Below are 14,846 nucleotides of genomic sequence, written 5' to 3'. Positions count from 1 at the left end.
GACTTCCATGGCCACCGTCCTGCTGTCTATATCAACCAGGGTGAGCCCCACCCCTTTCGTGAGCGCACTGCGCGCGGAGTGACCCCTGTTACGCGCCCCCGGCAAAAGGGATGGCGGGCAGGTAAGCTGCGCGGGCGGAGCGCGCGGAGTGACCCCTGTTACGAGCCCCCGGCCACGGGGGTGGCGGGCAGGTAAGCTGCTTACCTGCTGCGCGTGACGCCGGCCGCGGCGAAGGCGGACGAGGCGGGGTGTCGGTGCGGTGGGCGCGGTGGTGACCCTGGACGTGCGTCGGGCCCTTCTCGCGGATCGCCTCAGCTACGGCTCCCGGTGGGGCCCTCTCGGGGGAAGGGGCCTCGGTCCCGGACCCCGGCGAGGCGTCCCTTCTCCCCTCCGTAAAAGTGTCCATCTCTTTTCTTTTTTTTTTCTTCTGTTGTGGCATATGCAGCAGGTGCCTGCTCGTTTTTCGTATGTGGGTAACAACATTTAACTATGTATATATATTTCCGAATTGGTTTAACTGCCACCCGCCTGAATCTATTTAAAATCTTTTTTTTTTTTATTTCAACCGCCCGACCCGACCCGACCCGACCTGCGGATAAAATCTAATTTTTTTTAATTTCATCCGCCCGATCCGCGGATAATCCGCGGACTCCGCGGTTGTGCCCGCAAACCGCGCATCTCTAATATATATATATATGTATATATGAAATACTTGACTTGGTGAATTCTAGCTGTAAATATACTCCTCCCCTCTTAGCCCCGCCCCCAATCACGCCCCCACCTCCCGAAATCGGAGGTCTCAAGGTTGGCAAGTATGCCTGACATAAACTCAGGTCCTGTTAATAATAATAAGGAAATACTCGTAAAAAGGTGGTGTATTATCTGTAGTATGTGACAAAAAACACTGACAAAAATTGGTGCAGTGTCCCGTCTAGGAAAAAGACGCCGCCATGACGTCAACACCATGACGTAACCACTTGCCTCATGACAGCGCGGCGAGAGACTCCTTCCAGCCGAGTGATGTTGTCAAACCACCCATCCACTTCCGTCAAGTGGCCCGTCGAAGAACAAGGTAACGCGCCGTGAATGTTGCACCTTTCTAGGAGGAAAAACAACATTTAAATAACCGCTGATTGTTTAAAACCCCGAAAGGAGCTCGGTGCTAATGCTAGCTAACACTAGCAGACTGCCCGTGCCTGTTTGTGACAGCGAGCTAACAACGTTAGCATGATGCACGCACAAGCCAGGCTGGCGCAGAGGTCAAATAAGGTAAGTGTTTTGCAACTATATTCTGTTAATAATAGCGTTTAAAGATATGTGGTCTATTGTGTAAGCGACTTCCACTAGAAGAGCGTGGCAGCTAGTGGCGGCGTTCCATTGGTGTATAAATAGCCAGCTCGTTTTTGCTCGAAAACACCTGTCAGGGGAGACTGGGATATGACGTCACCACTATGTTGCCAAAAATATTTGGCCAACCTGCCTTGACTCACATATGAACTTGGGAGTGCCATCCCAGTCCTAACCCATAGGGTTCAATATGATGGGGATTACAACTCTTCTAGGAAGGCTGTCCACAAGGTTGTCGAGTGTGTTCATAGGAATTGTCCACCATTCTTTCAAAAGCGCATTGGTGAGGTCACTTGGCTCTCAGTCTCCGTTTTAATTCATCCCAAAGGTGTTCTATCGGGTTCAGGTCAGGACTCTGTGCAGGCCAGTCAAGTTCATCCACACCAGGCTCTGTCATCCATGTCTTTATGGACCTTGCTTTGTGCACCGGTGCATAGTCATGTTAGAAGAGGAAGGAGCCCACTCCAAAATAAGAGGGAAATTTAAATTTTCAGCACAATCCCATTCAAGATCAGACCAACATTACAGGGAGACTGACGGGTCTGCCAACTTCCGGCGCCCCTTACAAAAAAGCTGAGATACAGGTAAACAATGAGGGGAAAAAAATTAAAAAATGGGTCTAAGCCTGGGCCCCTGGAGAGGGGGTCCAGACTGAGGCCAAGGGAAAAACAACTCATAGCCATAGCACACATCCCTCTTACATGGAAGCATGGAATTGTCCAAAATGTTTTGGTATTCTGAAACATTTAAATTTTATTTCACTGGAACTAAGGGGCCAAGCCCAACTCCTGAGAAACTACCCCACACCATAATTCCTCCTCCACCAAATTTCACACTCGGCACATTGCAGTCCGAAATGTAGCGTTCTCCTGTCAACCTCCAAACCGGTCCATCAGGTTGCCAGATGGAAAAGCGTGATTGATCACTCCAGAGAAGGCGTCCAGTGGCGACGTGCTTTAACACCACTGCATCCCACGCTTTGCATTGGACTTGGTGATGTATGGCTTAGATCCAGCTGCTCGGCCATGGAAGCCTGTTCCATGAAGCTCTCTGCGTACTGTACGTGGGCTAATTGGAAGGTCACATGAAGTTTGGAGCTCTGTAGCAACTGACTGTGCAGAAAGTCTTTGCACTATGCTGACCTCTCTCTGTCAGTTTACGTGGCCTACAACTTGGTTGCTGTTGTTCCCAAACTCTTCACTTTTCTTATAATAAAGTTGATTTTGTAATATTTAGGAGCGAGGAAATTTCACGACTGGATTTGTTGCACAGGTGGCATCCTATGACAGTTCCACGCTGGAAATCACTGAGGGAGGCCCATTCTTTCACAGATTTTTGTAGAAACAGTCTCCATGCCTAAGTGCTGGATTTTATACACCGGGCCAAGTGATTAGGACACCTGAATCTCATCATTTGGATGGGTGGCCAAATACTTTTGGCAATAGAGTGTATCAAGTCATTGTGAAACCTAAGCTGGCGTCAACATTTTTGCTGTTCTATGTTTGCATTTTGTATTTATGCAACCAATGGCAACAATCATGCATTCAACACCAGATGTTAATCGCACCAAAAATGCATGAAATCAGTCAAAATCAGCTTCTTAAAGCATATGTCATTAACACAGACAAACTCATGCTACAGAAGCTAAATTAAGTGATATAATTTTGTAGGGGTAAAAAAAATTTCGTTCGGTACGTACCTCGGTTTAGAGGTCACGGTTTGGTTCATTTTCGGTACAGTAAGAAAACAAAATATACATTTTTGGTGTTATTTATTTACCAAATTTGCAAAATCCTCCACCAAAAATATTTTTCTTAGTGGAATATTTGATGTGTAGTAATGGGAACCTTGGATAGGTCAATAATTCATAATAACATTGATTTTGATTCAATATTATGTTTTGAGCAATGACAGATTGAAAGAGAAAAAAACTGCTTTTTTTTTATTAGTCAACATTGCAACTTTTTCTAAATTACATTTAACCTTTAAGCTTTTTCATTTCACTTTTGTTATGTTTTTTATTTTAATAGTATTTTTAGAATGTGCCGTGGGCCTTTAAAACATTAGCTGTGGGCCTCCGGGGCACACTTTTGACACCCCTGCTATAGATAATAAAACATTAAATGTGATAAATCTATGGATAAAAAGCAGAGCCCGGCGACGCATGCGCGTTTATCATAACTCTCTCTCTCTCTCTCTCTCTGTCTCTGCCCCTTCCTCACCAATGCTGCTGGCACACCTTCACAATTTGTTTTGTTTTTAACCCCTTCTTAACCCCAAACGTACATTGAAAATACACGCAACCCTAACTCAAAATGCCGGACATTTGAGGCATTTAAGAAACTCCGCCCTGACAGCTCCGCAAAAGAGGACATGTCCGGTGAAAAGAGGACGTATGGTCAGTCTATCCTAGCCCGTTAGCTGCTAGCATGCCGTGTGTTGTGCCTCGGTGTGCATTGTTTACACAACGTGCGTTACGCTACTTACTATGTCCGTGTGGAAACTCGTTCGGTACACCTCCGAACTGAACCGGAACCCCCGTACTGAAACGGTTCAATACAAATTAGGGCTGCAACAACTACCCTATTTTTCGGACTATAAGTCGCAGTTTTTTTCATAGTTTGGCCGGGCTCCAGTGCGACTTATATATATATATATGTTTTTTTTCCTTCTTTATTATGCATTTTCGGCAGGTGCGACTTATACTCCGAAAAATACGGTAATCGATTAAATCGATTGAAATCGATTATCAAAATAGTTGGCAATTAATTTAGTCATCGATTCGTTGGATCTATGCTATGCGCATGCGCAGAGGCAATTTTTTTAATTTTTTTATTTATTTTATTTTTTTATAAATTGCAACATGTACAAACAGCTGAGAAACAATAATCAAAATAAGTATGGTGCCAGTTAGGGATGATGTTTGATAAGAAATTATCGAGTTCGATCCCATTATCGAATCCTCTTATCGAACCGATTCCTTATCGATTCTCTTATCGAATCCAGATAGGTTGTTGTATATGGAAAAAAACAATATCAAACACAATATTTGGTTTAGCAAAAACTCACTTTTATTTTATAAGAAAAAAATAAAATAAAATAAATAAATATTGACTGTTGTTACCCCCTAAAAAAATAAAATAAAATAAATAAATATTGACTGTTGTTACCCAAAGTATATTAAGTGAAATTTTTCAGAAAAACAAATATATACAGTAACATAACAATCTACAAGGTTAATATAGGTTGCTTCTCTTTATTCTCCTGCATTTTTCTGCATTCTTTTGTATCTCAAGTTATCATGACGTATATGTATTGTTGCATTTGAACAACTGTATTGATGATAATGAAGGTAAATTATTGGTATTGTTCATGATCAATAGCGCTATTTCTATTGGTGTTTGTATTGCTCCATTTGTAGTGTAATAATGCTCATTGTCATTTCTGTATGATTATTTATTTCGCTAATTGCTTCTTTGCTATCACTTTTACCATCATATTTGTACATATCCTATTTGCTGATGTTGCTCTATTGTTGTTGTTGTTGATGTGTTTGCTGTTGTTGTTTTTGTCTCTCTGTCTAATCCCCCTCTTGTCCCCACAATTCCCCCCTCTGTCTTCCTTTTTTTTCTCTTTCTATCCCCTCCTGCATCAAATGATAATGTAAATACATTTAATAAAGTCAAATACAAATAAGGCAACAAAGGAAGTATCCTACACTTCTCTTTTGTAAAGTAAATCTGAACAGCCGATATGGGCATCTACATCTACTATATGATTTGCCTGAGAAGCTGGACAGGACAAAAAAAAAGGGATTTCGAGTCCATGGAATCGGTTCTTTTCTTATTGAACAACCGGGAGAACCGGTTTCGAACATCATCCCTAGTGCCAGTATGCTGTTTTTTTTCCAATAAAATACTGGAAAGGATAAAAATGTAGTTTGTCTCTTTTATCCGATTATTTATCTATTAATCGAAGTAATAATCGACTATCAAATGAATCGTTAGTTGCAGCCCTAATACAAATACACGTACCGTTACACCCCTATAATTTTGACATTTTAAAAACATAAAAACTGAATGTTTGTTTTGAAATGTGAATAAAAATAGATGGCGAGGGGAGTAGACATTTGAAAATAAAGCACAGAGCTCTGCTAACTTCACCCATTCTACTTCCCCTGCAGCGTCAACAATGATTTGATGATGGTCCGCACCGATGGCGTCTCTAAATACGAGGCGACAGCGGATAAAAGGCGGCCTCCAGCCGAGATGCTCCACCTGCTCTCCGCCGTCATTGTTTGGCTGGTGACCGGCACCACCATCTCCAGCCTCAACAAATGGATCTTCGCCGTCTACAACTTCAGGTACCCGCTGCTGCTGTCGGCTCTGCACATGCTGACCGCCATAGTGGTGGACTACGGCTTGATCAAGCTGCGGGTGATCCGCCACGCGGGCGTGGGAGAGCAGGACCTGACCACCGGCGCCAAATGTAAAGTCTTCCTGTTGAGTCTCACGTTCTGCGCCAGCATCGCCTTCGGCAACATGGGCCTGAACTATGTCCAACTGTCCTTTGCACAAATGATCTACACCACCACACCACTTTTCACCCTGGCCATCTCCACGCTGATCCTGGGCAAGCAGCATCACTTCCTCAAGTACACGGCCATGATGCCCATCTGCTTAGGGGCGTCCTTCAGCATCATGGGGGAGGTCCAGTACGACCAGACAGGCTGTTTGTTTGTCATCGCGGCCACCATGTTTAGGGGTGTCAAGTCCATCCAACAGAGTAAGTACAACTTGAGCATAAAGTTTTACATTTCATACAGCACAGGCCAAAAGTTTGGACACACCTTCTCATTTCAATGCGTTTTTTTTTATTTTCATGACTATTTGCATTGTAGATTGTCACTGAAGGCATGAAAACTATGACTCCTGTGAAGTGAAAACCCTTTCAGGTGACTACCTCTTGAAGCTCATGGAGAGAATGCCAAGAGTGTGCAAAGCAGTAATCAGAGCAAAGGGTGGCTATTTTGAAGAAACTAGAATACAAAACATGTTTTCAGTTATTTCACCTTTTTTTGTAAAGTACATAACTCCACATGTGTTCATTCATAGTTTTGATGTGACAATCTACAATGTAAATAGTCATGAAAATAAAGAAAACCCATTGAATGAGAAGGTGTGTCCAAATTTTAGCCTTTACTGTATATGTTTAAACTTTGCACTCTTTTCAGTGAAAATGATTCTCATGATTTTACATATGTACAGTGATTTTTGTTTATATTTTTTTATAAAAGGGATCTAGTCGCTTTTAAGATATATAAGCAGTAAATATGTTTAAAACAAACGTATTTTCGGTCACCTCTCTTAAAATTGTAAGAAAGTTCAAATGAATAGGGTTGAAAAAAAAATGTATGTACGCTTGTACTAGCATATTTAGGTTTTTTTATTTATTTTTTACTGTTATTTTTGTTATATTTTATTTTTATTTTTGAACAAAATTCAAAAGGAGCCATACGTAATAATTTCATGTCAAGTCATCATTAAATGGCTCTGATATGTCAAAAGGAATTAATAAATCATGTTCTTTTCCAATACCCCTATAACTAATAACAGTAGTTCAGCTGGGTTATGCTCATTTCAAAATTAGATTTAAAGCCCTGAAATCTTGTTATTGTTTTCATTTCGATGCTCCGCCCTCCACCGTTTGTAAGAAAGTTAAAAAAATTAATAGGGTTGAAAAAAATTTTATGTACGCTTGTACTAGCATATTTAGGTTTTTTATTTATTTATTAGTGTTATTTTTGTTATATATATTTTTTATTTTTTAACAAAATTCAATTGGATTTCTTAGCTAAAAGGAGCCAATTGTAATCATTTCATGTCAAGTCATCATTAAATGGCCCTGATATGTCAAAAGGCATATTTTACTTGTTTTCATACGTTGTTTTTTTTGCAGAAAAAATATTTTACCTGCAAAAAAATGTATTTAGAATTGATAAAATATTTTTTTACTTGTGAATCTTTTTTTTACTTGCACAATTTTTTTTACCTGCAGAAAATCGTTTTTTGCATGTGAAGAAGAAAGATGGTGGACAGAAGAGAGGGGGAACTTACAGGTTAAGCTTGTTTCCCCTCTCTTCTGTCCGCCATTTTATCCCCCATCATGCTTCTTCTTTATTTTTTGGCGGACAAACAGTAGCTCTGACGGCCGTTAAATGGACTCAGGTCACCTGTTGTAAAATGTGACTTACAGGTGCTCTGAGTGCAAGTGTTCCAATTGTGCAGGGTGGAATATTACTGGTTGTCATTTTAACTTCAAGAAAATTGTTTTTATACTTGCAAATAATTTTTTAACTGAATAAAATTGTTTTTATACTTTCAAATCGTTGTTTTATGTGCAGAAAATGTTGTTTTTACTTGTAAATTGTTTTTTTTTTATCAAAGAAAAGTGTTTTTATACTTGCGAAACATTTTTTTATTTGCAGAAAAAATCCTTTCACTTGCAGAAAATTTATTTTTAATTAATAAAATATTTTTTACGTGCAAATTGGGATTTTTTACTTGCACAATTATTTTTACTTATTTTTTTTTTACATCATTTTTTTTTTTTTGCATGTGACTCATTAAATCGTTTTCTTGTAAGTAATATAGAAATGTGTCAGAGCTGTTATCTATTTTATGGAGGAATGTAGTTCATCATAGAACTGGCACCCAGTGTTATTAAAAGTGAAGTGAATTATATTTATATAGCGCTTTTCTCTAGTTACTCAAAACGCTTTTACATAGTGAAACCCAATATCTAAGTTACATTTAAACCAGTGTGGGTGGCACTGGGAGCAGGTGGGTAAAGTGTCTTGCCCAAGGACACAACGGCAGTGACTAGGAAAGCGGAAGCGGGAATCGAACCTGGAACCCTCAAGTTGCTGGCACGGCCACTCTACCAACCGAGCTATGCCGCCCCAAAAAAAAGTATTGATTTTGAATCGAGAATCAATTCTGTATCTAATCGTTACCCGCAAGAATTGAATGGATTGGTGTGATGCCCAAAGATTCCCATCCATAATACTGAGGCCCTTCCTTCAATTGTTACATCACTTTTTAATGCTGCATGACTTTTTTAACTCTACTGTACACGTCTCCTCCCCACAGGCATTCTCCTCCAGGAGGAGAAGATCAACTCTGTCTTCCTGCTCTACCTGATGTCCATCCCCAGCTTCTGCATCCTGGCCTTGGCAGCCCTGGCCCTGGAGAACTGGGCCCTGCTGGAGTCGCCGCTCCACTACGACCGGCACCTGTGGCTCTTCATCCTGCTCAGCTGCCTGGGCTCGGTGCTGTACAACCTGGCCAGCTGCTGCGTCATCACGCTCACCTCCGCCGTCACCCTGCACATCCTGGGCAACCTCAACGTGGTGGGCAACCTGCTGCTGTCCCAGCTGCTGTTCGGCACGGAGCTGTCCGCCCTGAGCTGCGCCGGAGCCGCGCTCACGCTCTCCGGCATGCTCATCTATCAGAACTCTGAGCTCATCGTCCGCTACATGGACACGCGCAGAGCCAAGGCGAACGGCGCGCCGGAGAGGGACGAGACGCAAAGAACAGAGGCGGACAAGACAGCCTGAGCTCCAGGAAGCAGCTGACCTTATAAGGTGATGTTGTGCCAGAGTCATACTTGCCAACCCTCCCGAATTTTCCGGGAGACTCCCGAAATTCAGCGCCTCTCTCGAAAGACAAACATTCTCCCAAAAATCTCCCGATTTTTAGCCGAAGCTGGAGGCCACGCCCCCTCCAGCTCCATGCAGACCTGAGTGAGGACAACCTTTTTTCACGTCCGCTTTCCCACGATATAAACAGCGTGCCTGCACAATCACGTTATTCCACACGAGGCGTCCGGCATACCGCCGATGAGCATGGTGCAGATGGAGAAGATCTTCTCGGCGTCAATGCCAAAGCCGACGCTGGTCAGGCTGCTGAGGGTGAAGTAGAGGGCGGCGATGTACGAGCTGCGCACCGACGGGCCGCCGACCGTGTTGTTGACGTAGGGCATCTCCAGGCGTTTGCCCAGCTCATGGAGCCATTATCGGGGAAGAGACGGGAGGACAACAGGGTGACAAGAACTAAATCATCCAGACTAGAGATAAATTGTATTATTATGTTTATCTTACCTAAAAATAAATATATTTATTAATTTAAAAAAACGAAACTAAATACATTTTTACTATATTTTGCTAAAAACATCAAAATTAATTGTATTTTTATTTGTATTTTTTTCTGACTCCTTATTACATCCAGCCATAGAATTATACATTAAAATAAACATATTTGAAATCATTCATTTTAAATGATCATAATAATTCATTTAAAATGACCATATTTAATTATTAAAATAATTGCTTGTTTATCAATAACTTTAGCATTTTATTCATTACACTTTGAAGCTCTCAGAAGCCAAGTTATGTTATATTCCTTAAGATTTATTTATGCAAGTTTGAAGTATCAATTATCTAAACACAGTTTTGTTTGCATATTTTCAGGATATATATATATATATATATATATATATATATATATATATATATATATATATATATATATTATATATATATATATATATATATATATATATATATATATATATATGTATATATATATATATATATCCTGTATATATATATGAAATACTTGACTTGGTGAATTCTAGCTGTAAATATACTCCTCCCCTCTTAACCGCGCCCCCAACCACGCCCCCCGCCCCCAACCACACCCCCGCCCCACCCCCAACTTTGCCCCCCACCTCCCGAAATCGGAGGTCTCAAGGTTGGCAAGTATGGCCAGAGTAGTCATCCCCTCCTCACTGTGCCATTGTACTGTCCCACGGAGGCTGGAAGAAACAATGGCCTTTTTTAAAAAATTTATTTACTTGATTTGACAAAATGGCAAGCCCTTCCTCTCCTTTTATTTGCACTCCGACATCAACACACACGAGCACACTTCGACTCCCTGGATACCTGGCGTCTACTTGTCCCTCCCACTCCACTGTGAGTGGAGCGCCTCAGCAGTGGACGTCGTGCAACTGGTTAAAATGCTATCTAACCTGGAGTGAACCACGACTCCCTGCTTTTGCCTTGACCTGGGAAATGTGTCAACCCCCTCCCTCTTTAAGCACAAACAAAAAAGGAGTCCCGTGTCCTGCTCGAGACGGACCCACATTCGGAGTTCCAAATCGAGTGCACGGGTCTCTGGAGATTTCCTTCAATTATTTCTGTCACTTCAGCGTCTGGAGTGGCCGTCTTGGATCCAACAGTGTCACTTCACACTAAAGGACGTTTAGTACAATTTACAGCACATCTCCCAAGCGGACTCCTGCTGGACAAAGCCTATTTAAATATGGTTTTTATGGACATTTTATGAACGAACCATTTATCGCCACTCTTTTGAATATGTAAGCAAAAAAAAAAAAAAAAAAAGTATTTATTATATTTGAATCGCCATGGCATTGTTGTCTCGCACCAGTCCAACATTTGGACTCTCTTTCTCATTCTATTTGATAGGGGTGTAACGGTACACAAACATTTCGGTTCTGTACGTACCTCGGTTTAGAGGTCACGGTTCGGTTAGTTTTCGGTACAGTAAGAAAACAACAAAATATTAATTTTTTTGGTTATTTATTTACCAAATTTGCAAACAATGGCTTTATCCTTTTAACATTGGGAACACTATACCGTATTTTTCGGAGTATAAGTCGCACCGGCCGAAAATGCATAATAAAGAAGGAAAAAAAACATAGAAGTCGCATTTTTGGGGGAAATGTATTTGATAAAAGCCAACACCAAGAATAGACATTTGAAAGGCAATTTTAAAATAAATAAAGAATAGTGAACAACAGGCTGAATAAGTGTACGTTATATGAGGCATAAATAACCAACTGGTATTGTCACGTTCAAACACTGAGGACATCTATTAAACAAGACAAAAGGCAAGGAATCAAACAGAGACAGAATTAAATTTGGACTCAACTGAGGAGAGACGGCGTTGACCTGTAACCTCTTACAGTGTCTTAGCACGCTCTGACGAAGAAGGTTTTCGTCTCCTCTTTTATTTAGATGTTCAATGTTCACGCACCAACACATGTCACAGCAGGAATGGGAAGTATGTAAAACAGTCATTGTTTTCGGTCACATTGAAGACCAAGAAGAGGGTGTCTCGGGCTTGGGCTCTTCCTGGATCCAGCTGGGGCAGGTGTTGGAGGACAATGGATAACCCCTCCCGTCTCCTGACCACAGCGACTTCAAGAGGGCAGCGGGTCGTAAATAGCGTAGACCTCGGTTACCAAATAGTTGGAAGAGAGTTTGTGAAATACTTCAAAGAGAGTTTGTTTAACACTTCAAAGAGAGTTCCTCTGGAAGTTGAGCAGATCCTGCCATCTGTCCGTGTTGAAATCACAGTGGAGTTTCACGAGCCTTCTTCCTCTTGTTAGGCCTCGAAAGACAGCCTTCATTTTCTTATCAGGAGCATAATGTAATACAATGTTTCTTTTGTGATAACTTACAAACAATTATTCCAACAGGTATGTTAACGTAACATATTATGGTAAGAGTCATTCAAATAACTATAACATATAGAACATGCTATACGTTTACCAAACAATCTGTCACTCCTAATCGCTAAATCCCATGAAATCTTATACGTCTAGTCTCTTACGTGAATGAGCTAAATAATATTATTAGATATTTTACGCTAATGTGTTAATAATTTCACACATAAGTCGCTCCTGAGTATAAGTCGCACCCCCGGCCAAACTATGAAAAAAACTGCGACTTATAGTCGGAAAAATACGGTAGTAGATTGCACAGTACTGTACATATTCCGTACAATTGACCACTAAATGGTAACACCCCAATAAGTTTTTCAACTTGTCTAAGTCGGGGTCCACGTTAATCAACATTGAACTGCCTCAAGTTGTTGCTCAGATTAAATAAAATGACAAAACTTTTCTTCTACATATAAAAAGTGCAACATTAAACAGTTTCAAGTCAGTTCATCCACATTGTCTGCAGAAAGAAGAAGTGGATCAAAATGTAGTGTTTAAAGGGGAACATTATCACAATTTCAGAATGGTTAAAACCATTAAAAATCAGTTCCCAGTGGCTTATTATATTTTTCGAAGTTTTTTTCAAAATTTTACCCATCACGCAATATCCCTAAAAAAAGCTTCAAAGTGCCTGATTTTAACCACCCGTCCATTTTCCTGTGACGTCACATAGTGAAGCCAACACAAACAAACATGGCGGAAAGAAGAGCAAGCTATAGCGACATTAGCTCGGATTCAGACTCGGATTTCAGCGGCTTAAGCGATTCAACAGATTACGCATGTATTGAAACGGATGGTTGTAGTGTGGAGGCAGGTAGCGAAAACGAAATTGAAGAAGAAACTGAAGCTATTGAGCCATATCGGTTTGAACCGTATGCAAGCGAAACCGACGAAAACGACACGACAGCCAGCGACACGGGAGAAAGCCAGGACGAATTCGGCGATCGCCTTCTAACCAACGATTTGTATGTGTTTGTTTGGTATTAAAGGAAACTAACAACTATGAACTAGGTTTACAGCATATGAAATACATTTGGCAACAACATGCACTTTGAGAGTGCAGACAGCCCAATTTTCATCATTTAATATATTCTGTAGACATACCCTCATCTGTGCTCTTTTCCTGAAAGCTGATCTGTCCAGTTTTGGAGTTGATGTCAGCAGGCCAGGGAAGCTAGGGTTGATAGGGGGTTTAGCTCGCTCGTCTGCGGGAACAAACTGCCGCCATTGCTTGCCGTGCTACCGAGGTCCTTTGTCCCTGAATTGCTCACACACTCCGGCAGATACAATGGGGGTCTGGCGGCAGATTTCCTTGACTTTATCGTTGGAAATGCATATGCTGTGAGTGTCGCAGGATATCCACACATTCTTGCCATCTCTGTCGTAGCATAGCTTTCGTCGGTAAAGTGTGCGGAACAAACGTCCAATTTCTTGCCACTTTCGCATCTTTGGGCCACTGGTGCAACTTGAATCCGTCCCTGTCCGTGTTGTTACACCCTCCGACAACACACCGACGAGGCATGATGTCTCCAAGGTACGGAAAACAGTCGAAAAAATGGAAAATAACAGAGCTGATTTGTAATGTGTTTGAGAAAATGGCGGATTGCTTCCCGTTGTGACGTCATCGCTCCGAGAGCGAATAACAGAAAGGCGTTTAATTCGCCAAAATTCACCCATTTAGAGTTCGGAAATCGGTTAAAAAAATATATGCTCTTTTTTCTGCAACATCAAGGTATATATTGACGCTTACATAGGTCTAGTGATAATGTTCCCCTTTAAATCTGCTCCTATAAAAACAGTTTTTATTGCTTTAGCCCTGCCTGACTCGCCGAGGAGAGGCTGCTTGAATGCTGTGTTTGCACCACGCTCGTCTTTCTCGTCGTTGAAGCGATATTCACTTGGGGGTGGTGACTCTTCAAATGGATTAGCATGTTTGACGTGTTGGCAGAAGCAGCTGCTGAATAATGTCGGCAAACCGCTTTCGCTTTGTTGTCGTAGTCTGGTTGCTGCCAGCATTGCCGTGTGTTGTGCCTCGGTGTGAATTATTACACAACCACGTAATATGTTCGTTTGGAAACTCGTTCGGTACACCTCCGAACCGAACCGAAACCCCCGTACCGAAACGCTTCAATACAAATACACGCACCGTTACACCCTTACTATTTGATGATGTAGCGTGGACAAACCTGTTATTACCGGTTACTGCACTAGTTTGTTGTAGTCAGGCGGAATGCTGCTGTCTTTTACGGGGGAATGTTGATACAGATACGGTATGCCAAATGTTTACTTCTGTTGTAGCGTTTTCATTGCACTGTTTTGTGTTGTCAAACTGGTTCCACACCAGAGAAAGAGAAAAGCCATGACGTTTATTATTTTTGATTACCGGTACCTCGTGTTCTGCAGTGTAGCGTACCGACTGCTAATCCTTAAAGGTTAGACGCACCCATTTCACTGTGCATGGCAATAAAAACATGGCTGTCATGTATCAATGCGCTACTGAATACCTCAGAAATGAGTCATTTTAACCAGTCGTTCAAGCATAAAACATTTGAAAGGCAGCAATTTACTGACATTTTGGAATGTGCGGCGCACTGACCAGGTTTAATTCAACCCCTTTTCTTCCTGAGTGTAGTGATTGTACGTGTTATTTTATTGGATGTTTTACTGTGGTACCGCTTCATGAATGCATCACGCCTTATCCCGACATTCATGCCTTCCTATAGAATGTTTTCATTTTGTGGTTAAGGGGCAAACACAATCTGCTGTTTCATCATTAGTAATAAATGACCTGGCACACGTACATCGACTGATACAACCGCTTTGTCACTTTCTTCTTTTGTGCCATCAATTAATGGAGTGAAATGACTGCCAAAATGCCACAAACACACTAAAATGTTTTTACTCAAGACAAA

The 14,846-nt window shown here is 41.4% G+C and overlaps 1 protein-coding gene across 2 annotated transcripts; it reads left to right on the top strand.

Moving 5' to 3' along the window:
* Positions 1-778: 778 nt before the first annotated feature.
* On the top strand, positions 779-9,615 carry slc35e4 (solute carrier family 35 member E4). 2 transcript variants are annotated; one of them, XM_061927244.2, is made up of 4 exons: positions 780-1,072; positions 1,153-1,269; positions 5,531-6,132; positions 8,499-9,615. In XM_061927244.2, the coding sequence occupies exons 3-4, from the start codon at positions 5,547-5,549 to the stop codon at positions 8,963-8,965; spliced, it is 1,053 nt and encodes a 350-aa protein (XP_061783228.1). In that variant the 5' UTR covers positions 780-1,072; positions 1,153-1,269; positions 5,531-5,546; the 3' UTR covers positions 8,966-9,615. The 2 variants fall into 2 exon arrangements, with proteins under 2 accessions (XP_061783229.1, XP_061783228.1); XM_061927245.2 differs by lacking the exon at positions 1,153-1,269 and having other exon boundaries at positions 779-1,072.
* Positions 9,616-14,846: the final 5,231 nt, after the last annotated feature.

The sequence above is a fragment of the Nerophis lumbriciformis genome, linkage group LG32 (assembly GCF_033978685.3).
Source record: "Nerophis lumbriciformis linkage group LG32, RoL_Nlum_v2.1, whole genome shotgun sequence".
Taxonomy (NCBI): Eukaryota; Metazoa; Chordata; class Actinopteri; order Syngnathiformes; family Syngnathidae; genus Nerophis; species Nerophis lumbriciformis.
The sequence above is the reverse complement of the archived record's forward strand: the minus strand, read 5'-3'. Positions and strand labels throughout refer to the sequence as shown.